Source organism: Phragmites australis, chromosome 1 (genome assembly GCF_958298935.1).
Source record: "Phragmites australis chromosome 1, lpPhrAust1.1, whole genome shotgun sequence".
NCBI classification, from domain to species: domain Eukaryota; kingdom Viridiplantae; phylum Streptophyta; class Magnoliopsida; order Poales; family Poaceae; genus Phragmites; species Phragmites australis.
In genome coordinates this window covers 41,694,691-41,721,613 of record NC_084921.1, presented here as the reverse complement: position 1 = coordinate 41,721,613, position 26,923 = coordinate 41,694,691, and the positions used below count along the sequence as shown (strand labels likewise).

Below are 26,923 nucleotides of genomic sequence, written 5' to 3'. Positions count from 1 at the left end.
GCTCTAGGAGTTCACCCTCCGACAGTGATGTTGAGAAAGACATTGCTATTGAGAGAGCTGAGGAATGAATGATCTATCCATGGTTGAGAGTGGGATTATTTATGTTGGGTAGGGGCTGGTACATGGACTAAGTGCATAGGCCTGGCTAGGAGCTAAAGCATGGGATTCCCTGTGAAAGCTAAAAAAAGTTGTGGCATTGATGTTTGATAGAGATTTCTTGTTAAAGTTATTGTTTGGTGTTGTCATTTCATTCTGTAAATGTTCGAGAATGAGTTATTGTTGCCTCTCACGGGAAGGATGGTTCAACTAGTGAAGACCATTAAGTTTGTTACCGTCAATGTATTCCATGTAAAGCATTCATGTGTCGTATGCTATATGTATCATACTATCATTGTTGTAGTTTACGAAGATGTTATCAATTCAGTATGATTAGAAACAATGTATCTTGATATACTATTTTAGCCTTACGTAATATTTCATTGTACCATGTTATTTGTAATTGAATAAGCTATACCATGTCATGTAACGTTGTATTCTATTTGCACGTGTACTAGTGGTAGGGTTCATAATGCAAATAGTTTTGATGTGAAAAGTTGCAAGCCAACGATTAGTTATCTAACAGGACGACACCCCTACCCTAGCTCCTGCCTTGCACACTTTTGCCTACGTGCTGATACTGGTTTTCACCTTAATGTAGAGTAGGTTTTAAAAACTATACAATTATCAGTGGTACCCCTATAGGCCGGTGTAGTCCAACGAATAGACTTTTTAGTGTTACCCTAATATACCGATGCAGTCTAGGTAATAATAGGATTTTCAGTGCTGCTACGTCTGTCAGGACTTCTTGCATATAAATAAAACTCAATCGATTCTCTACTCACACATCTTCTGACCTCAAATTGAATTGAAACAATAGTATAACCTCATCCTCTCAATGACCTCATCGATCCATCTCCTTCACACCTCTATTTAGACGTCTATTATAGAGATTACTACAGAAACCACGATACTCAATCTTTCTCGTTGTCCGCCGTATCAGCATGGAGATGACCTTGTAGTGGCCTTAGCGATGTCGGGTCGCGCGAAAACAGCTGACCTTTTACACAGCCTTACTCCATTAACATCCACAGCCGAAGGTCCGCACGAGGCAAATCTCAGACGATCTTGCCGCTGGTCATGGGGAATGGCTGTGCCTGTGCAGTAGGGGCCAGATGCACAATGCACTGTGCAGATACTAGTAATTTGCACGTCATCGTGTTCACAAGGAACCGCACACATGGTGTCATGGTCCTTGTCACAGTGCGACGGTGCTAGTAGTTTGACTGGTCCGGCAGTAGTTACGCTACTGTTGCCCCGACATAAACTATATTTCGGTGTACCTACTAGGGCCTACTCTGAAATCATTCAATCAGAAGTATCAGTCACAACTCATAAGGGCAAAAGAGAGGCCTGTTACCTGTACTCCATAATTTTTCAAGTCAAGTGTGTACCTGTATGCTGGCATGCCAATGCTCATTTCATCAGAAAGTTGGACATGTGGTGCTGACAGAATTGTAGAGAAGGTTATTTACGTTGCAGTGAATGAAAGAAGATAGTGTGAGCTTATCTCCAGCTTAACAGTATTGATTTGTTCAGCAGCAATTGTTTAAGCTTTGTCTGCAAGCTACAAACAGAACATTAACAAAGTATCAGAACTCAGTAACAGAACGCAGGCACAAACAGGCACGTAAAGCAGTAATACAAAGTTGTCAAGGATATCACCGTCTTCACCAAAACCTGAAACTAAATATCTAAGCATAAGCATAAGGAACAGCATCATGGATAAATATCAAGCTACACTACAACGGGAGTACAATACATAAAGTCACACAGTGAAAGATTCTCCAAATGGAGGGAGCACGAATCAGGAATCAGGAGGGAACAAATGTGGGGTCGCACCATCGCACGAGCCCATAATAATAGACGAATCATGCACCCCGAAGTCCCAACTCTGGTGTGGGTCGAGACTACACATCCCAGGCTCCCAGCTGATGTGACAAATGATGTCTGACCGAAATATTAGTACTGATGGCAAGAATGCAGCAAGTAGCAGGTTGAGACGATTGATCAAGCTCAGATTCTCTACAAAAGCAAGCGAAGTGTGATGCCTGGCAGAACGATGGAGCTGCAACTGCACCACCTCGCAAAGCACCATATCCCATCATGAATTGAAATGGATGTCTTCAAATAACGGAAAGTACCGCTTGGAGATTGTAGCACTAGTTAAACACAGCTCAACACCAACTGGTTCAGTTTTTGTCTCCTCAACAAACGATTGCCAGAGGATAAGTTTCACATGGCAAATGACTCACAGTTAAACACTAAATCAACAGCACAGGTAAAAAGCTCCTGAGTGTATATACAAAGTTTTACATTTACACTGAAGGCGTAATAAAGTATATAGCTTGCACAAAAATGAAACGGCCCAAATGTGAATCTATGATTATGCTTCAGATGGGCAAAAGGTAATGTGAAACAAATGCCATAACAGCCAGCTACTTCACAAGAATAAATTGCTGAGAGCGGAGGCACAGCTCAATTCAAAAGGAAAAATCAAGAGCTCCAACTCACGAGCAAATGCTGCATTAGAACAGCCAATATGGCACCGATGGAGATATTCAGTACATTGACAATATCGTTATTCAGCTGCATAGAGCAATATTCTCCATTAGTTCGTGAGAAAAATTTCCATGAACTATATAAACCTAATGTTTGATAACATGATGAATAAGAAACAGTGAGGCTTCGGGTAAGGGTCTGCTGTTCTTGCAACAGAAAGAATTTCATCAGGAAGAACAGATCAAATGATCGTCTCATAATAGAGTTGATCAACACGAACAACATTTTCCAGGTAGCTGCTAGGGGGTAAAATAGGAAAAGTAATAGTGATAACTGAAAATTTGAGGTATCTATTTAGCCTACAATTAGTTTGCATGCCTAAAAAAGAGATCAATAGTGTGTCAGGAGTTAATTTCTTCTCTAATGTCATATGCATAGTATCATGGTCGGGATCACCTACAAGAAGGTCAAAGCGCCAGCGGCAGATGGCGCACATGGTGGCATCAGTGGCTGAGCAGCGGTGTCATTATCCCTCTCTTCGGTTTGTTTGGGATTGTTAGCAGGATTTCCCTTCAGTTAGTCGGTTTGTTAGCTAAAAGATTGAGTTTGTTAGTCGATTAGCACAAGCTGTTAGGAGCCGGCTCTACTTATAGGGGCACGACATTATCAATCGCTTCATCAAGGAAATTATCAATCTACCTCTCACCTCTCCTCAAGGTCATGGCCCCAAAGCACATGGAAGGTGTTAGAGATATGGTTATTATTTCCTGCCTTGTATAATGCCGATAGTCTGCCTAGTATAGCGCCTGTTTAGTTGTCTAGTATAGCTCCTAATTATCTGCCTTTTGTGCCATCTTGTACACGTATCTATTCGGTTCTAAATTCCTCATGATGAATATAAGTGATATTTGTAACATGGTATCAAGAGCCTAAGCTAGGGTTAGGATTTTTTTTCCTCACTGGCTACTGCTTCTGGCGTTGCACTTGCGCACTTGCGCCTATCCACCACCACCATCCTACCGGCGTGCTCTTCATCTTGAGCATGTCGCTGGTTTCTAGATCGTTTTGATCCTTCCATCACAATCATCTTCTTCATCGTTTTTTATGTCGGATTGTCTCAAGGTCGACTGCATCGTCGTCAAGCCGTCGGTTCCGATTCCGAATGAAGAGTGTCGCTGATCTGTTCTGCCGCCGCTAGCCAGATTCCACGTCCGCTGCGGCATCCTGCCGCCAAGGCCCTACCGTCGCTGCCGGATATCCACCACGATCTGCTTTCATGCCATCGAAGTCTCGTTAATGGCTGTTGTCATCGCAGATCCATCGTCGCCAAGCCGTTGCGAGTCCTTCGCCATCTGGTCGCCGCCGTCGCGGATTCCGTGTCGGGGACCGCCGTTGTTGTCCATGCCTCTTTCACCTTCGGCCGGATCTGCACTAGCCCTTGCTACTTGCCACTTGTCGGCTTTGCCACAACTCGGCTCTGTCATGCATGCAGTTGCTGCTCTGTTTTCTTCATAACAGAGCGGAAGCTCATCGGTTTTGCGTGCGTGCGTAAAAAAAGAGAAAAAATGTCATCTTCTGGTCATGTCTCCGTTCCTTGTTGCCCGGTGCTTCCCAATGGCACAAACTATTCAGACTAGGTTCTTCCAATGGGTATTCACATGCGTGGGATGCGGCTTTCGCATTTTCTTACCGGAGAATTGCCTTGTTCTCCTTGTCCTCCTGTTCCCGCCGCACCTCAGCTTCGATCAGGCTACTAAGGAAGCAAAACTTGCTTATGAAGACGCCATGGCATCCTTTGAGGCCCAGTTCGCCGCCTACATAACATGGCAAGATGAGGATGCTCGTGCATGCTCTATTCTTGTTGCCAATATCCTGATATGAAGGCAACTCTTCGTCCCACCATCCCACCGAGGTCATTTTGTAGAATCCCCCCCCCCCCCCGGGGGCCCCCATCAAAAATCAATGCAGATCAGGTGGGATGGTGGGAGGAAGAGCTGCCTTCATATTAGGATCAGACGGATGAGAATCGATATTTGCACCTTTGCACTGAATGGTTTGTTTGCACCGAAAATTCCCCTCATTCAACTGCCCCTCCACCAATTGTGCCTTTCCATTGGCGCCTCTTCTGGGAGTGGTGGGGGTGGTGCTAGTCTTCATTGCACCTATTGCAACAAGGATGGCCATGCGGAGGCCTATTGTTTCCGGAAGAAGTTCTCTTACTCTATGTTGATGATATGATCATTATTGGAGATAATTCTGAGTATATTGCATTTATCAAGGCACACCTTAGTGAGCAGTTTCTTATGTCCGATCTTGGTCCTCTTCGTTACTTCCTTGGGATTGAGATCTCATCTACACTTGAGGGTTTCTACCTCTCCCACGAGAAGTATATTCGGGATTTTCTTGATCGTACTTCTGTCACTGGTCGTCACACTGTTGAAACTCCCATGGAACTCAATGTTCATCTCCGAGCCACTGACAGTTAGTCTCTTTCTGATCTCACCCGCTATCAGCATATTGTTGGAAGTCTCGCTTATCTATTTATCTTGGGGTCACTCGACCTGACATCTCTTATGCAGTGTATATCTTGAGTCAGTTTGTCTCTGCTCCCACTCAGCTCCACTATAGTCATCTCTTGCATGTCCTGCGTTACCTTCGTGGGACCATTTCTTGTTGTCTTTTCTTCCCGCGCTCCAGTTCTTTGCAAATCTAAGCTTATTCTGATGCTACTTGGGCTAGTGATTGTTCCGATTGCCAGTCTCTTTCTGCCTATTGTCTTTCTTGGTGGTTCCCTCATTGCTTGGAAGATTAAGAAGCAGACTACAGTTTCTCGCTCGAGTGATGAGGCTGAGTTACAGGCTATTGCGTTATTGACAGCAGAAATCACTTGGCTATGGTGGCTACTTGAGGATTTTGGCCATGTGGAGGCCTATTGTTTCCGAAAGAAGTTCTCTAACTCTATGTTGATGATATGATCATTATTGGAGATTATTCTGAGTATATTGCATTTATCAAGGCACACCTTAGTGAGCAGTTTCTTATGTCTGATCTTGTCCTCTTCGTTACTTCCTTGGGATTGAGGTCTCGTCTACACCTTAGGATTTCTACCTCTCCCACGAGAAGTATATTCAGGATTTTCTTGATCGTACTTTTGTCACTAATCGTCGCATTGTTAAGACTCCCATGGAGCTCAATGTTCATCTCCAAGCTACTGGCGGTGAGCCTCTTTCTGATCTCACCCGCTATCAGCATATTGTTAAAAGTCTCGCTTATCTAGTTATCTTAGGGTCACTCGACCTGACATCTCTCTTATGCAGTGCATATCTTGAGTTAGTTTGTCTCTACTCCCACTCAGCTCCACTATAGTCATCTCTTGCGTGTCCTGCGTTATTTTCGTGGGACCATTTCTCGATGTCTTTTCTTCCCGCGCTCTAGTTCTTTGCAACTCCAAGCTTATTCAGATGCTACTTGGGCCAATGATTGTTTCGATCGCCGATCTCTTTTTGCCTGCTGTGTCTTTCTTGGTGGTTCCCTCATTGCTTGGAAGAGTAAGAAGCAGACTGCATTTTCTCGCTAGAGTGCAGAGGCTGAGTTACAGGCTATTGCGTTATTGACAGCAAAGATCACTTGGCTATGGTGGCCACTTGAGGATTTTGGTGTGTTTGATTCTACATCGACTCCGCTTTTGTCTGATAGTAGAGGTGCTATCAGCATTGCATGCGGTCCAATGAAACATGAGCTTACTAAGCACATTGGTGTTGATGCTTCTTATACGCATGCACAACTTCAGGATCAAGTGATTGCTCTTCAGTATGTGCCTTCAGAGCTTCAGTTAGCATATTTTCTACCTCTCCAAACTCAGTGTTGTTGACCCATCATGAGTTTGAGGGGAGTATTAAGAGATGTGGTTACTATTTCCTGCTTTGTATAGTGTTGATAGCCTGCCTAGTATAACGCCTGTTTAGTTGCCTTGTATAGCTCCTAATTATCTGCCTTTTATGCCATCATGTACATGTATATATTCGGGGAGCCCTCATGATGAATGTAAGTGCTATTCGTAACAAAAGGAAGCCAACCAAGGAGAGGCCAACAAACTCCCACAGCTATCGGTTACGGTCCCTATCTCGGGGACGTGACACATAGCTTCTTTTTTCACAATGAAATGTGTATACTAAATTAATGACTCCTGCACTGCAAACAGTCAATAATATGCATCAATGTTAATAAACATTGGAAAGTTATACGAAAATCAACAGATGAAATTATATAATGGCATTTGCATTATGCCATATCAATATTGGATTATACAAACAAATGATCTAGGATTATATAATCGGTTGCATTGTGCCATATGCTGATAAACAACTCATTTAAGCTCCAAATGATTTAGGAGTGAACAATCAAGAAGCAAATAAGATGACTGAGTAACAAATGTAATTATGGCATGCATGAATGATGCCCTATTTGGATTTTTCAGATTTATCATCTATCCTAGGTACTTCGTGCAAGCTAATTCTGTGATGCAAACAACAGATGGTTAGCACTAAACAAAAAAAAGGAAGCATGCAAAATGAAGAAACGGATTAACTAGGAAAAGTTCAGGCAAGCTTTGTAGATGAAGCATCGGTATTTTTGTCAGGTAAAAGTGCAAACTCACCCATTCAAAACCTTCCTTATCTTGTAATGTCGCCCCAATATAACTCTCACCATAATTCGCAATTTGGGATGCAAGAACGCATACCGCTACTTGTGGTACATCCACCTGTGAGGACCTTTTCTTCAGTAATCATGTACCAATATTACAGTCCAAGGTAAAAAGTATAAAATACATTAATTACTGCAGCTTCCATACAAAAATTGTGATTCCTAGGTGCCATGTGCAAGGTACAGCTTAGCAAGTGCCAGTATGTAATCTCATAGTCATTGACATAGATCAACTATCAGACTATGGAAACGCTGGCGTGATAAAGATATGAAATATGCAATTCTCGATTTTAGCTAAACCACCATGGATGCTTCTGATGGTACAGAATTTCAAATAAAAAAATATCTACCTGCCCAAGAAGATAACCAACACTTGCGAAAAACACAGATGCTAGAATTCCAGAAAGAGTACCCTCAACACTGATTGCACCTTCTGTACCTCTCGGAACAACCTTAAATGTTGTCACCAGGTACCTACTCTACAAAAATAACCAAAATTTGAGCACTCGGTATAGGCTATCTATTATAACTCAGTATAGACTTACATACTACAAAAAAAATGTTAGTTCACAGAAGGAAATCTTATATGAAGGCCGCACAAATGAAGTGTTGCGTAAAATTAAACTTACGTTGTTTTTCCAAAGGCCTTCCCGATTTCGCTGGAAACGGTATCACTTAGTTTAGTACAGAAACTGGCAACAAACCCAAGTCTCCAGAGCTCAGCCGATGCTGTACCACCAACATTATATATTGATAGGAGAGCACAAACACAACCGGCAGCGCTAGAACCAATAACGCCTCCAGGCCCTCTCCTTCCTCCTCTTTTCTCAGCCACACCCAGAGCTTCCTTCTGTTTTATCCTCAACTTAGTTACAGCTGTGCCCTGCATATCAAATGCAAAATAAACAGCATATACTGATAACCTACAAGGATTGAAACGATACATAAAGCATCAGAAAAAGAAAATTAGCTGGCACAGCTAGGGCGAGCAACCTAAGTTATGCAATATCATAGTATGATGTCAAAAACCATAGAGCACATACATCATTAAAATAAAAATTAGGCTGCTAAATGTGAACAGCCAGGAACAACTACATCCATATCCTACAAAACTTGCTTATTTCAACTCTATCCTGAAAAGCAAGAGGAAAAGCCTCCACTCCTCCAGTCTCTAGTGTTGGTAAATCATGATTATTTATTTCTGTTGGCATTGCAATATAGTTAGTATTCACAATTGCAAGCCTTACTCATTTATATTCTCATTTTTAAGGGGTAAAACTGAAATATAAGCACTTCTGCAGCGCATGAACTTGATTTCCTCAAAAATTAAACTGTACAGACAAAGCCACGTAGGGTTTTCCCCAAGAAGAACTTGCCCAACAGGCACTAATCACACAGTGATCTGTACTTAGGGACTAAGAAAGGAAGTTTTGGAAGTTCACCTGTTGCCTTGATTTCTCAATTGGTGGGATCACAACACCCAGACTGCACCTAAATAAATATAAGGAGCTTACAGAAAGAGCTGGTACTACTAGGCAATCTTTTTGCCTATGAGTCTCAGGGATCAACATCATCTTCCGAGCATTGTTAGATCACCACTACTAGCAAGCACTGGCCTCTCATACCCACTCATATCGGTGAAGAGGATTTACATATACAAAAATGGCATCATTCTGATTTCAGGCCAGTTCGACTTACGGATGTGAAAACTTGAAACTACTTGGTGAAACATCCTCTGCACAAAGCTAGTTCGACTCTCATTTTTTTGTCATTTTACTAATCGTACCCACAGTTCATACCAAAGCCTATCAGTCCAAAATTAGTCGCCTCTAGTTGCTAAGTTCAATCTAGCACTACAAAATATGGAGAGCGTCATATGCAACAACTACTCAGCTTTCACAAAATAACAGTATTAGTGTATCACTGACTTACAGGGGATTTATCATACCACACCGACCCATCCAATTCAAAATAAACCAAGCCATCCCCGCCGAAGCACCAACGGTTAATGCAGTACCGGCCGGATCGACTCACCACGACGAAGTAGGCGACGACGAGGAGGAACCCCGGGGGCCCGAACGCGCGCCACATGAGGGTGCCGAGGAGGTAGGCGGCGGCGAAGCCGGGGGCGGAGAGGCCGGAGAGGAGTACCGGCGAGCCGGCGACGAAGACGGAGAGGTTGCTCACGGCGGACGAACGCCACGTAGGCGGCGACGCCAGGAAGGCGTCGGCGAGCGCGTCCCGAAGGCTCCCCGCCGCCCCCGCGGCAATGTCCGTAAGCGCGCGCGGCGGGGGCGGGGATGGGAGCGGGCGGCTCGGAACCCTAGGCAGACGAGGTGATAGGTGTAGGGTTCTGGGCGCGGGGTGGGAGGACGAACGGGAGGAGAGGATGCGTGGCGAGGAGGAGAGGGGGGCGTGGAGCGGGAGGAGCGAGCACGCCATTGGAGAGGAACCTGAATCGCTGAACTCGGGAAGCAGCCAAAGCAGGAGCAGCAGTGACCCCAACCGTCGGTGGGTTCGCGGCTTCGCATAATACGCCTTCCTTTCTGGTTTCGCTGCATCACCACGTACGGTGACGGATGGCCGCGCCGCGAAACACATGATTGATGAGGAGTTGCGGCCGACGCACAAGGAACCGGATCGTCTTACTCGTAAAGGAAGAGTGTGTCTGGTTCAATATATATGTATATCTCATATTTGCTAGCGTTTAGTTTGAGAGCGAGTAAAGATGGGATGATCACCGACATCGAATATGTCATAAGATTCGGGGCAAATGGAGCCACGAAAAATTGGCAGACCGCACGTCCCCCGTCCCTCCACGCCCATCGTGAGTCGCACGTCCCGTTGCAGTCACCTTTTTTTTCTAGGAATCGAATGGCTCATCTTTCAGTCCTCGGTTCCTCACCTCCCATTCCTTTTTCCCATAACAAAGGTGGTGCACACAAGTGGACATCAGGGGAATCAGCAGGTGGCGACCGGCGGCCTCCTTCCTCATCCATCCAGGCGGCTCCTCCCTCCTCCCTCCGCCCTCGGCCCTCCTTCGTCCTCGACCATGCACATGGGGGGGGGGGAAGCCGGTGACCGAAACTGCATCGGGTGGAGACGAAGTCGGAGGTGTCCAGCGACCTCATCCCCACGTCCTCCTTCCTCTGCGTCTTCAGCTCGCCCCACCACGCTTCACGACCTCAGCAAATCGGCTTGTGCCCAAGGTATGAAACCCTATCTTGATTGGATGGTAAAATCAGAGCTAGGCTTGAGTCAATTTTAGGACTTCGTGATTTGGCATGCTAGATAGCAGGCCTTGGCAGATTATGGGGTCAGGAATATTTTTGCATTGTACTCAAGAGTTTGGTGGCTTCCTGTGATCCGTGATGTTGCGTGGAAGGACGAAGTGCTGCCGGTGTTGATGCGCCTAACGAAACTACTAATTTTTGCGCTCAAATTTCCTCTTGTATGCTAGTATACTCTTTTCAGACTACATAGATCAATGATTTCTTCTGTCTATTGTCATTCTTATAACAATTTCTGTCTATTATCCATTGTCTTCTGCCCAAATTGGTTGTAGACTGTGGTAAATTTTAGTGACTATAGACTAATTGATGCATAAATATGGATGGGTTACTTCCTGATTTGTTAAGATTACTTGTAGGGTATAGGTTAAAATCTATTTTTGTTGTAATCTATATGTAAATCTTTTTTTCCTGCATCCTGTATGGGTTACCTCATCATAAATTGGTGCTGAAATGTATCCTGCTATAATGGATTTTTTCTCGATTCGTACAACAAAAACTCATGTGTAACCTAATTGATGTGAACATATGTGATTTGTCTGTGCATTGTAGATGGATAAGAGGACCAAGCTTTAAATTTATGGTGCTGCAGCACATATGTTGATGTCGATGATGGGCATAATTATTGAGTCTAGAAAAAGAAAAAGAGGTGCAAGGAGAGAACCTATTACCTATGGGCCAATAGGCCAATAGAAGAAAGAGATAGGATCAGAATTGAGTACCTGAACATAAAAATATGGAGGAATGATGCAACTTGTGTAAACATGCTTAGACTTAGTAGAGCACGTTTTTTCCGGTTTTGTACGCTTTTTAGGGGTCGTGGGTTGCTTCAAGATACTATTCATATGTGTGTTGAGCAGCAAGTAGCAATGTTTTTAAATACAGTAGGACATAATCTTAGAAATATGTTAGTTGGCACTAATTTTGATAGATCCGGTGAAACAGTTAGCCATTATTTTAATAAAGTACTTCATGTTATTGGTGAGCTACAAGATGAACCTATTAGACCACCTTCATTGGACACTTCAACCAAAATATCAGGGAATCCAAGGTGGGATCCTTATTTTAAGGTGGGATTCAAGGTGTACTTATTAGATAATTTTATTATTACTCTTGAGCATGAGCACTATACAGACTATGTCAAGGTATCTTTATAATAAATTTTCCTTTGTGCATCAACTCCTTTGTTTTCTGGTGATGCATCATTGAAACATGTTTCAATCTTTTATGCTTGTTATATGCTTCTAAAGAGAAACATATGTTGAGGTTTTGTTGTACTAGATCCTTTGTGCAAATGGGTCTTTTCATATTAATAACGTGTCTACATGTTTTGTCTACTAATTGGTCTTTTCATTTATAAGATCACAAATATGATGCTGAGTACTTAAACAAACCTCTTGAGCACTATAATAACATGGTTACAATCTTTGGGAACAACATGGCTACAAGATAGTATGCAAAGGGGTCAAATGAGGCTCTAGGTACCGAAGATGTTGAAACTAAAAATAAAGAGGGTGACAGAAATGATGTTCCTACCACTGCTGAAGATAATGGGGCATCATCATATGTCAGCAAGCCCAAAAGAGCCAAGATAATTGAAGGTGAAGAGGAGAGACAAATTGCTGCATTCAAGTTTGTTGGTGACAAGCTCGCCAATGCTATAGTGAAGGCCGATACCACGAATAAGGATAAATCTAAAGATTTATTTGACAACTTGAATAGTCTTCCAGGTTTCAATGAGACACACATATGTTCTACTATGCTTATCTGGTGATCAACCCTCACATGACTAGAGCTTTCAACAAGCTGTCATTCAACCATAAGTTAAATTTGATTACTATGTTCATTAGTGACAAGTTTCCTGGACGTTAGACATCCTTGATTATGTGAGGGTTGTCACCTACTTTTGGCTTGTACCTACTAAACAATGCACTATAGGTTAATTGGATGCAGACTTGTATGCATACTTTTGACTTGTACCACATGAAACAATGCATTGTGGTCTAATTATATGTGTACAATTATAGACTGCTACTTATGGCATGTGATGTAAAAACCAGTTATCACTTCAAAGTTGCATAAACCTTTTGATTTTGTTACAGAAATTAGATATTCTATTTTCCAGTAATTCACCTTAGGAAGCCACATTTTAGGGCATGAGATACCTGTCTATATCAATTTCTTGTACATGGTATAGCTGTTATTTCCATCAATGAGGCAGTACCAAGTTAATTCCAGGACTCCAATAAAGAAATCTGTTTGGCCATCATAAAATCTACTTCGGTGGTCATAATGGAGGTAACCTCACCAACTTTTAAAAGAGGTACTCATATCCAGCTTGTGCATCCTCATCCATCCATCCAAAAAATATGAGATCATTCCATCCACCATTTATCCTTCCAACCAAACAAAATATTGGCTCGTCCCACTCTTCCAACCAAACAAAAATTAGGATAATCCAATCTCAAAAACAGATATGACCATAACCCATCCCACTTTACCTCTAAACCAAACAGTATCATACATACAGTAATTCACAACAGGCCATTATTCACACTTTACTGTTCATAGAAATACCGTACGGTTCTACTGTTAACGGGATTTCAGTAGCATTAAATATTATACACCTACTTCTACTTGCGACCGAACTGCTCCCAATGTTTTGAACTCAGTGTGACTTCAATTCCTCTGAAATTAAAGGATCCTGATTTGACACCTGGTTCATGATTGTAGCACGTGAACCAAAAGATGGCGAGGAAAACAGTTTACAGTTAGCTAATGCCAAAACGAGGAACTCTTGAGTCTGGTTCATATGTCTGTTGAAATGGGGGCAATTAATAATTTGTCACTTTTACGCGTGGCAATTCCTCATTTTTATTGACATGCAGATCCATCTAAATTACGGATAATGAATAAGGTGATAAATTGTTAATCACTCAATTAAAAGGATGGTAATTTTTTTTTTAAAAATGTGGTCTATTCTTGAAAGAGATACTCAAAAACTAGATGATGCTTGAGAAAATAGCTTCTGTAGCTTAGTCTCAGCACATTTGGGATGAGAATTTTCGGTCACATCACCACCCAAGCTTTGAGATTACAGGGAGCGAGCTGACCAAAAAAAAGTCAAAAGTTTATTCGTAAAATTTGTTCTTTAAAAAAAAACATAACTAGTGGTCGACGCACACATTTACACTACCACATGCACGTACTCACATGTTATATGTTAAATACCGGATATACAGAGCTTGAAGATTGATGAAGTCACGGCAAACACCTCGTTGTTGATAGTACATCACCTACCATTAAAAAAAAAATCCCGTCTTAATTAGACATATAAAAAGAAAACATAGAATTTAATCTCTGATGAGTAGAGAGTACAATTATTTTCACTAACCGTTCAAGCTAAGACTTGTTCTCTCGTAAAATTTATTCTTATATGATTCTATTACATTACAAAGTGGATAGCTATGGGGTAAGCGACGCCATTTTCACCTAGCTAATTATCCTTGTTTTATCATCAACGCTACTTTCAAGTTATAAATTAGAAATTTGAGATGCGGTAAGACAAATTTTTAATGTCATGGTATATTGTAGTTTGAATAAATAAAAAACAGCAAGTAATACAACGGTATCCTTAAGAAAAGCCCCAACCTATATATCACTTGCGCATTTTAGACTAGCTAGCACTCGAATTTTGTACCATTTGATATTTCATGTGGCGAAACCTTTTCTTCCTTCCTCTTTCTTTATATTCTTTCTTAGCTATTGTGTGCCTAACGTCGACACCGGTCCAACTCCTCGTCACCCTTAACATCGCCCTCCTCCTGTCTCCTCCAATAACTACCGTCATTTGTCACCGCACTAATCTTGCTCCTCACGGGTGGTTGCCATGACACCTATTCTAATCCTTTTCAATTAGTTATCCTCTGTCACCCTACCTCATGTCATCACTTCTGCCATCACCATCTTATAGATCTGTCTTGCCCATCCTTTCTCTAAGCCTAGAGATTGGAGAGAGCTCGTCGAAGCTCAAACCTTAAACCCTAAGCTCACTAAAGATGCAGAGGATGGGGCCGGATCTAGCTGGAGTTCGAGAGAAAGGTGAAGATGGAGAGAGAGAAAAAAAATCGGGTGTGGAGGGGTTGAGAAACGTCTTATCACATTATAGCAATCCCGTAACAATAACGAATTTGAAAACCCTTCTTTGTCAGCCCAATTTCAGCCCATCAGCCCAGTTCCTCCCACGCACGCACCACGCTAAGCATCCTCTAACCCTACTGCTGTGCGCCAACACAGCCGTGAACCGCCGCCGCCTCCAAGCATGGCGGCTCCTCTCTCTCTCTCCTCTCTAGTCCCTCGGAGGTGTCCATGTTTTATTTCTTGTTTGCTTAGATCTACGTGTTTTTCTTTCTTCCAAGAAGGGGATCTGTTGCTTCTTGCTACCAAGTGATGTTGGGATTATTGCGCAAGGGCTTTGAGCAATTCGTGGCTTGTTTTTGCCTCATGCGATGAGATCACGACGTATGTACTATCCCTTCTGATGGCAGCAGTTGTTTCTCACCCCTCGATCCGTATCCTTAATGCCCTCGTTTTCTTTTTCGAAACAGAGCCAGTTTGCCCTCTGGTTCAGTGAGGTGATATGCAAGAAGGCAAGCACCTTGCGCCGTTCCCTTCTGTTTGGATGTTTTCCGTCTCAAGTTCTGAAATTTGAGATTTTTGCACATACAGCTAATACCTGACACAAAATTTGTAGATCGAAATGCGTGTTTCCTTTTTTTCCTTGTGGATTTAACAAGTTCTTTTCAATGCCAAGTGATGGTGGGATTATTGCGCAAGGGCTTTGAGCAATTCGTGGGCACTTGTGGTCCAATGCTGTGAGATGAACTACATGACACCCCTTCTGATGGCAATTTCTTCTAGAAATTAACTGTGTACATAACCACTGATATATGCATTGCTTTTATGTGTTATCTACTTGCACATACAGCTAATACCAGCATGAGGAATCAGCTTTTGCAATGCTTGATAAAATGTAGTTCTTAAGTCACATACATTCAAGCTTAGTACCAAACTCTCTCCGCTGCTTGTTCGGATCAGCAGATGCTCCAGTAGCATTTTGATGGCACAATGGAGTATGGAATGCAAGTACGCTGAATCCAAGAAGCTAGGAATGCAAGTACGCTGAATCCAAGAAGCTGCTGAAGCATTGGACTATTCCTTTTTGGTCTTATTAATTCCAGGACTTCGGTAGATTGGGGAATTTCCATCCACAATCTGAATTATACTGGAAGGATACCTTTTACTGGAATTAGTAGTTTGTACAGAAGTTTATACTTGTAAGATGATTGACTTTTTCGTGTGTTTCATTATCTTGGTTTTTGCTGTGGATAACTATATAACCTGGTCATAGTTGAAAAGCTCGGTTCAGAAATATCTAATCCCATTTTGGCTTAACTTGAAACTCAATTAGTTCTGAAATGTCTGATGGGTTTTACCAATTACTTAGCCTTCCTGGCATCTATTGCTTGAGGTCGTAGAATCATGTAGTAATAACTGGGATGGTCTTTGCAATGTGTGCGCCTGAGTAAAACGTGTGCAATTTTGCATTCAAATTTATCAGGTGGTAACCGTAAGTAGTTAGGATGACGAAGGTGTACTTGTCAGGTAATGACGGAAGGCGACATTCGGGCATGTAATTCAGTGGAGAATGTTCATCTTGCAAAGCTCTCCTGAAAAAAAAAAACGCAAGTTGAATGCAAGAAAATCTTCGTACGTGCATGTCAATGGATGCCACTTGCTGGTGTGTAAGCTCCTCTCTGAATGTTGCCTGCCTCCACCTTCGCATACTTCTCGTGACTTCTGTTGTGTGCTGTGGCAATCAACAAAGCTGTGCTTGCACCCGTCTGGAACGTTTGCTGCATGCGAGATGCCACGTTCTGCACATAGACGGCATACTTCGTGAGCTGCATGGATAAAATCACATTCACGCGTGGTCGGCCACGCACTGTCCCGTGTGTTGTGAAAGTGTGAAGCCATGCCCTCCAGCGATCAGAACCCAGCGGCCACGCCCGCGTCGGGCACCGCCGAACCGGCGCCGCCGGGCAGGCCGACGGCGGTGTCGTCTCAGGTACTAGACATGGGCGCGCAGCTGGTGCAGGCGCTGAAGCCGGTGCGTCAGATGAAGCAGCACGCGTGCAGCTTCGCGCTGGACGCCCACGACCTGCGCCGCCAGCTCGAGGTGCACCACTTAGTTTCCCGGCTCAACCAGGACGTCCTCCAGTGCGCCGTCTACGACTCCGACGAGCCCTCCGCCCGGCTCATCGGTACGCGCCTCGTCTCAGCATCGGCCTGTTACACCGTTACAAACTTACAGTCTTGGGCGTGTCTCCGTACGTAGGCGTGGAGTACATCGTGTCGGACACCATCTTCGAGAGCCTGCCCCCGGAGGAGAAGAGGCTGTGGCACTCGCACGCGTACGAGGTGAAGGCTGGGTTGCGGACCGACGTCGGCGTGCGGGAGGCGCTGCAGAGTTCGGAGACGGCCAGATTGAGCAAGACGTACGGCAAGTTCTGGTGCACCTGGCAGGTGGACCGCGGCGATCAGCTGCCCCTCAGCGCGCCAGCCCTCATGGTGTCGCCGCAGGCCACAGAGCCGGGCCGCGTGTGCGCCGAGCTAGTGCGCGGCCGCGACGAGAGGTACAGGGTGGACAGCTCAGCGGGAGGGCTGAAGGCGGACAGGGTGGAGATGGACGAACCGGAGTGGATCAACCCGAACGCCGACTACTGGCTGCACGGCATGGGGTTCGCGGTGGACGTCGTGCCATGTTTTTTTTTTCTTGGCAGGTAAAGTGTTACTTCCTCCGATTGTAAATACAGATCGTTTTAAAGTTATACGTAAGAATTAAGAAAGTAGATTAAATGATCTTATCTTCCTTTATTTATTTTATAGTGAAAAAGATAACTCACTTATTTGTGAGAGTGATAGCATTTATTAAATAAGAGAAGACGAGAACAAAAGATAAAAAAAATACATAAAAATTTAAAAATAACTTATATTTAGAGAATAGTTGAGGATACTACTTTGTTTAGATTATAACTATATTTATTATATCTAAATTAGTAAAAAATTAAAATATAATGTATAAGACAGGAACTAACAAAATATAATTTATTATAATTATAACAGTCACTAAACAGTTATTTAAACATCAATAGCCTAACTAAGTTTAGCCTTAATCCAAATATGCCCCGTCTCTGGTACTGTCTTTTCCTGCACCCATAACTTTTTGGCAGACCGAAACCTGAACCTCCGATCCTGTCTCCCCCGCTGAGGCCTGAAATTTTAGGCTCGGGTCCATGCATCTGTCAGTTTAGTGGCGCTAGTGTAAATTGAGCATCTTCCCGAGACTCCAAAAGCAAAAAGCTTACCACTTTCATATAAGCGTAATAGCAAGTTCGGCAGCGTTCATACCGTTCCAAACTTAAGTTTTGTATATTTGAAAATAACATGAATATTTTTATCTCAAAAAGTTTGTTATGTTATATAAATATATTAAAATAAAAAAGTAGTTAAAGTTATATTTTTAAGACTATATCAATATCTAAAAAAAGACTATAAATATCCAAACTTTTTTATTTTAATATATAAATATATTTTTAAGACTATAAAAAAGTAGTTAAAATTATATTTTTAAGACTATATCAATATCTAAAACAAAAAGTAGTACTTATTTGTGGCTCAAGGAAGTACTTCTACTACTTACCAGTCGTATTTTGCTGGGCTGGACACATCAGTCGTACACTAATCAAAACAATACATGTACTTTGAAAAACATGTATTTATGACGGGAGGTTACCAAAATGCCGACAGTTTACTCCGGATACTGGTTGACATGAGCTCACGAAGCCGGAGGGCCCGGCATGGGCTTGTTTGGCGGAATTTTTATACCAGTTTTTAAGTAAAATTAGTAAAAAAAATTTATCAAACGACAGTTTATAATGTCCAGTTCATAAAGTGATTCTATAAAAATGTTTCTCTAAAATTAACTTAGATACTAAGAGTTTAAAAAAAATTAACTTACCCTGATTCACTTCTATCGTAAAATCATTTCTTTCGTAAAATTTATTTAAAAAATCAATTTCTTCATATAATAGCCTCCCTAGGTAATTTGGATCCAGAGCTCTACCAAGCCCAAAGCCGACTGCATTGGTACCCTTGGTTTCTCGGCCCACCACCGCGGTAGCGCAGCGCGAATATATATATATAACAAAATTACATGACCGTTTCAAAAATTTGCAATAATAAACTACCGTTGCCCGTTCATCGGACGAGAACAATATCTCGTCCGATGAACTAGTGAGACCTTGTGGACCTCGACGATCAGAGCATATTAAATGTATTTCACTGAGGTCCATTGAACGAGCGAGATTTTCGCCATTGCGATATCGGGTGGGCCCACCCAAAAGGTATCATCCACTGTTCGGACGAGACTTTTTGGGTATAAAATACGGCGTGCCGCCTCAGCCAACGTCAGCATTGTCATTTCCACTCAGTTGATGTGAGAGGAGAGGAGAGGAGGAGAGAGGAGGCTAGGGAGGAGAAATTTTACGGAGAAGTCTTGTCGAAAGAAAAATATTTTGTTTCTCTGTATTTTTACAAACCTGGTAGGATATTGACATAGTTTATAGGTTAGATCTAGGATTTTTAAAACCTGGTAGGATAGCCACTAGACATAGGTTAGAATGTATATCTAGATTTAGAATTAGAATAAAACATAATTTAGTAACTAGATCATGTTTATACGTATATTTTAGCAATTAGATGTAGTATTTAGACATATGTTAGGTATTAGATGTAGGATTTATACATAGTGTGGATATAACTGAGGCAGTAGCTATAGGATTTAGAAATGTTTGATGTAGCAACCTGAGTATTTTTGTTGTAGTATAAACTACATGTTGGGCCATGTTTGTAATGAATTTTGAATTATTGTAAATGTAGTTTTACATAATTATTTATGTTCTGTCGCAATAATGTTAGGGTTTATATCGATGGTTGCCAGGTACATCGAATCAGTGGAAGTTTAGGATTTTTTGTGGGGACAGTGAAATATTATATGATCCTGAAGGGATAGTACAGTCCGTATTTCAGGCAATGAATAAGAGTATCTCCAGGCCCATGCATAAAAGTATCGGATATTTGTACATCTGATTGATGCGGGGTTTCAAAATAGACTATGAGGTTCAAGAGACGGCCATTAATACTGTAAGCAACCGTCTGAGAGATGGTGTGTATTGGAAGGTGTACCCACTCATGGAAGATGAAGTCTGGAGGAGGTATCTGTAGGATGTTGTGCATAGAGGTTGGTCTCCTATGTTGTTTGTGCAATGAAGGAATAAGGATGTAGTTGGGGAAATGCAGGGTAAGGATACGTGAGGAGGAGGGTGATGAGGAAGAGTATGATGAGGATGTTGATTCGGATGGTGCACATTCTTCGTATTATCCGACTGAATCGACCAGTGAGGCAGATGAGGAGAACTAATCCATTCTCTAATTGAACAGATTGAGTGTGATGATCTTGAGGTTGACGAATCTTCTGAGTATGACATGCCAGATGATGAGGACGTTGCTCATGTTCTCACAGACTGAAACAATCCCAACTTTAACAACCTTGTGGTGAATGAGAGAAATTAGATGTCCTAAAAGTATACGCAGAATGAGGTGACCAAGGGTGCTAGGTATCATAACAGTTTGACCACGAAGGATGTTATGACTCAATGGGCGACATCGCTTCAACAACAATTTTATGTTGTCAAGTTAAGAAAGAAGGAATATGATATGAAGTGCGTGAAGGAGGTTGCTCGTGGAAGATGCACGGTTTCAAGTGGAAGTGGGTTGAGTATTGGGAGGTGTCGATTGTGGTTGACCACACTTGCACGATAGACAAACTTGAGTCTAGCCAAAGGAACATCACATGAGCCTTTATCGCTAATGTAATGTATGCCCAAATTATGAACAATTTAAACTATGAACCAGGGTCTATAATCAGGTAAATTGAGGAGGAGTACAAGTATATTATCAGATACAACAAAGCATGGAGGACGAAGAGGAAGGCAACTGAGATGAGGTTCGGGACCTACGAAGCGTCATATGGTAATCTCCCACATTTGCTGCAGACCATTGTTCGAAGGAACCCGGGAATATATTACGATATTGATAAGTATACATTGTTGTCCAAACCTAGCAAGTATGTCCTGAAGCGATGCTTCCTCGCATTAGTACCATGTATAAAAGCTTTCGAGCATTGTTGGCATATCCTCTACATCAACGACACTTTCCTTATCGGCATGTACAAGGGACATATCCTGATTGCTATTGGAGGTGGACGCATTGGTGAGGAGCTTGGAGGCGGCCATGCGGTTCAGCTATGACAGAGTCCTGCTCGTGGCCCTTGTCAACAGGTGGCGTCCTGAGACACACACGTTCCACCTCCCGTGCGGCGAGATGACACCCATGCTCAAGGATGTCTCGCTCCTAGTGGGCATGCTTTGCACGGGTGCCACTGTTGGGGCTAGGGACATGGGCATGGTCTGGTACGATGATCTACTGGGACACCTCTCCATCGTTGAATGAAGGAATGGCCAATCCCCATTGAGGGCTTTTCAAGGGACCAAGAAGCATAACCCGATAAAGGCATTTCTCGTTCAGTTTTTGTTACATATATCTTGTATTGTTTTGTCATCACCTTTACGTACCTAACGAATGAAGATATTTGTAATTGTTCCTTTTTTTGACACGCGAAAAACATCCACCCACTGACAGGTGATGAGGACGTCTCACACCACCTGGAGGCTTACCTCCCGTGGTTGTTCGGATGAGTCATGTTCACCCAAGACCAACGTCATCATGGTCTTAAGGAGCACGATCCCCTACGCTAGAGGTTGCAGATGTCGACTCTGGGGAGGTGTTGTAGTATAGCTAGGCTTCTGCTGTATTGGTTGCAATGTACCGTGTGCTGTGCGACTCCTGCACGAAGAACAACAACAATGCGATCCTCACTGGGTGTCCCTTGTTTCTTTAGATATGGTTATACGAGTGCATCGCCATCGATAGACTCGTCGTCGACCATAGCGCGTACCAGTTCCTAGAGGACAGCGTCAACGGCCTGACCATGGGGTCGTTGTAGTGCAGACGTAGGGTAAATGCTATGATATTTATGTACGTATATGTTCATTACTTTCCTTTTTGTTTCTATAACTTAGTTTGGTTGCACAACGTAGTTGGTCCAGCATAGACACACCACGTGTACCCAGACTTTGTTCGCTTGTTCGATGAGCTGACGGTGAACGACGTTCGCTGGAGGTCATACATGGAAGATGAGGTACTTTGATGCGCTCTGCTTGGACTTTTGGTGCTCTACTTACGTGACTGGGAGTACTAGTTCATGATGTGCACCTTCATCTATAACATCTACGTCGAGGAGTACTCACTGTATCGCGTGATGCGATAGTTCGAGAAGTTTCAGGCATTCACGCTATAGCTGACTAGGACAGTGCCTATGAACATACATAGGTGTGCAATAGTGTAATTACATTTGCATACAAGACGTTGTTGCACCTTTTCTCATGTCCATATGTTTTTGCACGTTCACACACAAGGGGGCGCATTCCACAAACACATTTGCGTCTCATGTCTAGACGTGGGTTACCGAATGGGACCAAGCTGTAGAGAACATCATGGATGAGGATCGGCCACACTCTGATGAAGTGTACGCGGACTACCTCTCTTGGTTCATGCCTTGAATGTGGATCTGGCTCACGTACACACCAGTCGAGTTTCTGCGGCTTGTGCCGAACGTGCGTGACATGTACCCGACGCATAGGGACCGTGTGTGTTCGCTTGAGATACGAAGAACACTATGCAACTTCTCATTTACTACAATTATTGGTACAAATAAGTTGTGTATCAAATTAAACTTTTCTTTGTAGAGGGAATATTTTACCAGGTTGAGGTCGAGGCACGGGCGACCAAGGTATGGATCAACAGTGGCATCGAGGTCCCTAGGGCGATGTGAGCTCGATGTTAGGCCGAATTATCCGATAGGTGAACAAGGTCTTCTGGACGCTCAACTGCAGTTCATCCTCGGACGTTGTGATGGGACCATGAGCGTCGGTTCCTCTCCCGGCACACCCGTCTACCACGTTCACCGAGTTGTCGCACCCACTGGTAAGTCCGACCTTCACCTGGGCTAGTGACCCCCACTACAGTGGCATGTGGCCTCGACTTTTGTTCTCCAGTGCTGGTGACCCCTGCTACGATGTCACAACGTCGAGACTAGCCTTCTTCGGTGTTGGTGACCACTTCTACCCAGGCACCGGGGCCACACACCCTTCCTCTACGGACCTAGATCCTTCGAGTTCTCACGTCCCTGACTCAGGTATGACATTTGATTCATGCATAACAAATTATTATGTATGTCACGCTTTATCGATGCTAATATGTTTTCTTCATTGTTCCATTTGTAGAGATCGATGATCTGTGAGACGTTAATGCACAGGGTAGCAACATGGAGTTACTCACTAGGGACGGTAGTCGTGTCCCTAGGTATTCCAACATCTTCGGGCATAGACAAGCTCGGTGCATCGTAGCTACCTATCTAACTAGGTGAGAGTAAGGAGTCGCATGGTCCCGAGGCCAGATGCGACCAGGGGTCATCCCTAAGAGGGGACGTAATCTATAGGCTACTAAGTTATTGCTAGTTTCATAGTCTTATATTATTGTTGGTATTATGGTTTATGTTACTGGCAGTGTAATTGTACTTTCTTCATGCTACTATGTCCTTATTACTGTTATAATATCTTTCATGTATCGTGTCTTTGTTTTGTTATTCTATTCAGACCATATACTCATACAATGACCATTCCATAACAATCATAATAAACATGTTGACTGAACGAACAATAGCATACACGATACCCTATTGGTGTAACGGAGTTTTGCCTAACATGCCTTAAGGAATGTAAAAAGGGCGAAGATCAATGGGATGATACACAAATTATAACGCTGTCCTAACAATAGTTCTAATAGTACTAACTTAGAGTGAACTACGATGAGTCTCTTGAGTCCCAATAATCTTCAACACCGTATTGCGCTAACGGAGGAGGAGGAGAGCGAGATGAAGGAGGAGCATCCCTATTGTGGCACGGTAAAGTGCACCACTGATCGATGCATACAGAAGTGTCCTCCAAGTGCATTATAGGAGGACTTGGCATGTTCTCATCCTCCGTCTACAAGTTGAAGATTTTGTCTCGCAGTTGGTGGGCACAATCTTGGATATGCTATAGAATAGGAGGATCAACCCATCTCATGCATTGACAGTTATCATGGTCATCGTTGGAAGCCTACAGAAATGTGAAGGTCATAATATATAATGTTTTTTAAAAAAGGATACGGATGGTCATGGTGATATAGTTCTGACCCTACCAAGAGGACATTGGAAGAATCGACGCCCCCTACTAATGCTCCCATCATATATCTAAATGATGCAGGAGGCTAGGATGGAGGAAGCACGACTGTGGCAGGAGGCAAGGCACGAGAACCAATAGGAACATCAATGTCGAGAACAAGAACACAAGTGACAAGCTGAGGAACTTCAGATGTGTGAAGAGGAACATCGTCTCTAATAGGATATTCTAAGGAGGCAGGAGGCTAACCTTCAAAGGTGTGAGGAACACCTATAAAAACGTGAAGCACTCATGCGCTGATAAGAAGAGGGTGAGCGCGGAGCGGCACATCAAAGAAGGGGGAGACATCCCCGGTCCACCCATTAGAAGCATTTTTCTATGCGCATCAATGTAATATTGCCATTAACTTTGTGTTACCCGCATAGTTCCAACCGTGAAAACAAAATTGATGGCTTCTACTACAACTTTTCATATTAGTAAACATGTACTCTATTTTCAGACCTAGCCTTTTTAGAATCAGCCTTCTCATCAGTAGTCTTTTCAGAGGAACCTTTTTCAGACATAGACTTTTTAGAAGTAGCCTTTTTAGACATAGTCTTTTTTAGTGGTAACATTTTCAAAAGTAGCTTTTTCAGAAATAGCATTTTCAAAAGTAGCCTTTTCAGTTCATATTACCACACCTTATTGTAGAATCAACTGCTATCCATGGCCCATTTTTGTGGACTTAGTCCATGCACCATCACGATTATGTTCTATAAATACATGATCTCCTGCCCACATCTAGAATCAAACCACTAGCATCAACCTCCACAACTCCAAAGAAAATGGCGTCCGATCCTTTCTCCAAGCAATACATGCCGGATTCTCCACCTGATGGGGTCGAAGTGCTCATGTGCTGGTGTTGAGATATTTGTAGGGTGATGAAGTCCTTCGAGTTCTCCTACACCTACGAAAGAAGATTCTTCATGTGCCATAACTATGAGTATGATCCACCCCAGGGAAGCACTAATGTTGGCTCCTGTCTCCCAGTAATAACTTCTTGCCAAACTACTACAAAAACAACTAAGATTTACCACTTAATATTTTGATCTTCATTGCAGTCGCCACCACCATTATGTGACTTCTTACAATGGCTGGATACTGAGTAGTCGAAAGCGGGTGTGTTCCCCCTTCACATAATGTCAAACTACTCCATTGATCCCCGGAGCTTCCTCCCTGTTGGGTTCCGCGTTGATGGCTGGCCGCTAAAGGAGGCGCTCGACCACCCCCTCAAGCGTCTTCGTGCTTTCATACCTGCTCCGATTCAGTTCTCCAACAAAGGGGTGACCATTGCCATCTTCCTCCCCGAGGTGGCAGCAGCTGACTTCCTTCCCATGGCTGAAGCTCTATGTGAGTACTTGGTCTCTAGCTGCAGGGTTCAATATGGAGATTGAGTCGTGCCCTTTCGAATATGCATCTGTCACTTTTGGGTCCTACTTAGAGCAGGAGCGTCTGATTAGGGGCAACCTTCACCACATTGGTCCTTACTTTGTTAGATTCGTCAAGCATGATGAAGCATCAAATGCTAGGGATTATCCGATTGATTTCTCTACTTGGCTCATGTTGTTAGGGTTCCCCTTAGATTGCCGCACTCATGAAAATCTCGCTAGAAATTTTTTTGGGGGGGGGGGGGGGGGTTGGTAGCATTGTTCATTGGCATGAGTCCTTTAGTAAGGCGTGTATAATCGTTCGTGTCCTTCTTAATGATGGTGCAAGAATTCCTAATGATGTAATGGTCATAGTGGGTGATGCACCAAGGGCTCGTTCTTTTACTGTCCTAGTTGTTAAGCTTCTGGAGGAAGGGGTGGTTTTGCTAGGTGGTGAGGAGCCTCCTCCGGAGTATGGTTTTGCTCACCCTACTCCCCTATTGGTGCCTTGATGGTTGGGGCCTCGTCATGTTGAGCCGATGGTAGAGGACCATTTCTCTACCCTGGGTCACGCTCTAGCTCGTGCTCTGGCATTTCGAGCTCTGGGAGCCATGGCGCCTTGTAGATTGAGGCACCTACCGGGGCTCGGGGAGCCTCTCCTTCAACTCATGGTCTTGCCTCTCCATCATCGCCTACACCCAAGACCAATGCTGCTCAGCCTATGAAAATGATAGACTCTGCTTCCTATGTTTTGGGGGCTGTCGCTCCTATCTTGGTGAGATCTCTGCTCGCAACGCTCTCAACGGAGGCTAAGGGCAATGCTGTGCCAATGGATGGCACGACCATTTGGGATGTGCGGGTGACCTCTTTTCAGGACTTTTTCAACTGCCTTGTTGATGTGCAACGAACCTTCAATTGCATTCACCTTGACTCGTTGCAGGTCCTAGACGTGGCCATGGGATCAATCCTCATTGATATTGGCCCGAGCGTTCCACTTCATCAGCTCGTGTGTTCTGAAGGGGCTTAGTGAAGATGATGTCATGGATGTGCCACGTCCAATTTTCACTACACCTCGCAAGTGTCGTGCCTGCATGTCGTGCACTCCCACTGATGTCCGCCTTCTTCATCGCAGCAAGAGGCTCAACCCGGACCTAGGCGGATTCCGTGACCATGCTAGCGCTGATGCTACCATAGCCTCCTCTCCTACGCTGATGTATGTGGGGAAAGTGTGGGATGGTGCCTCCAGGCCGCCTCCGTGCCTCTCAGTGAAGAATGCCCAGGTGGTGGGCACCGGCCTCCTCAAGATGCATCCTATGGTTATTTCTGCTGAAGCCCTTGAAGCTTCTTCTGATGACAGTGATGTCAGTGAGTGATGCAACCTGGTGGTGGTTCTGGTGGCCAGAAGGGCCCTTTTTTTTTTGCTTTCTGGTGATGTTATGCTCAGCTCTCCTCTCAGATGGTT

The 26,923-nt window shown here is 43.5% G+C and overlaps 2 protein-coding genes, 1 long non-coding RNA gene and 1 pseudogene across 4 annotated transcripts; 3 read left to right on the top strand and 1 right to left on the bottom strand.

Moving 5' to 3' along the window:
• Nucleotides 1-2,347: 2,347 nt before the first annotated feature.
• On the bottom strand, nucleotides 2,348-9,845 carry LOC133919727 (protein VTE6, chloroplastic). Of its 2 annotated transcripts, none has more exons than XM_062364217.1 (5): nucleotides 9,235-9,845; nucleotides 7,932-8,185; nucleotides 7,653-7,776; nucleotides 7,256-7,360; nucleotides 2,348-2,685 (listed from the first exon to the last, which is right to left on the bottom strand). In XM_062364217.1, the coding sequence occupies exons 1-5, from the start codon at nucleotides 9,742-9,744 to the stop codon at nucleotides 2,593-2,595; spliced, it is 1,086 nt and encodes a 361-aa protein (XP_062220201.1). In that variant the 5' UTR covers nucleotides 9,745-9,845; the 3' UTR covers nucleotides 2,348-2,592. The 2 variants fall into 2 exon arrangements, with proteins under 2 accessions (XP_062220201.1, XP_062220209.1); XM_062364225.1 differs by having other exon boundaries at nucleotides 9,337-9,842.
• A 1,652-nt stretch (nucleotides 9,846-11,497) lies between these two features.
• LOC133884961 (uncharacterized) lies at nucleotides 11,498-12,464 on the top strand (annotated as a pseudogene).
• Nucleotides 12,465-14,826: 2,362 nt separating this feature from the next.
• Nucleotides 14,827-16,023, top strand: LOC133889518 (uncharacterized). Its single transcript, XR_009903909.1, has 2 exons — nucleotides 14,827-15,113; nucleotides 15,200-16,023. It is a non-coding gene; the product is annotated as an uncharacterized LOC133889518 (long non-coding RNA).
• A 603-nt stretch (nucleotides 16,024-16,626) lies between these two features.
• Nucleotides 16,627-17,438, top strand: LOC133884952 (oil body-associated protein 2B-like). The gene is made up of 2 exons (XM_062324569.1): nucleotides 16,627-16,915; nucleotides 16,990-17,438. The coding sequence occupies exons 1-2, from the start codon at nucleotides 16,627-16,629 to the stop codon at nucleotides 17,436-17,438; spliced, it is 738 nt and encodes a 245-aa protein (XP_062180553.1).
• The last annotated feature ends 9,485 nt before the right edge of the window (nucleotides 17,439-26,923 follow it).

Coding starts and splice junctions, on each gene's coding strand:
- LOC133919727 (XM_062364217.1), bottom strand. CDS start 9,744: ATGGCGTGCTCGCTCCTCCCGCTCCACGCCCCCCTCTCCTCCTCGCCA. Junction 7,361..7,652: donor TTGGTTATCTTCTTGGGCAG/GTAGATATTTTT, acceptor AGGTCCTCACAG/GTGGATGTACCACAAGTAGC. Junction 2,686..7,255: donor ATAAGGAAGGTTTTGAATGG/GTGAGTTTGCAC, acceptor TGCTCTATGCAG/CTGAATAACGATATTGTCAA.
- LOC133884952 (XM_062324569.1), top strand. CDS start 16,627: ATGCCCTCCAGCGATCAGAACCCAGCGGCCACGCCCGCGTCGGGCACC. Junction 16,916..16,989: donor GCCCTCCGCCCGGCTCATCG/GTACGCGCCTCG, acceptor CTCCGTACGTAG/GCGTGGAGTACATCGTGTCG.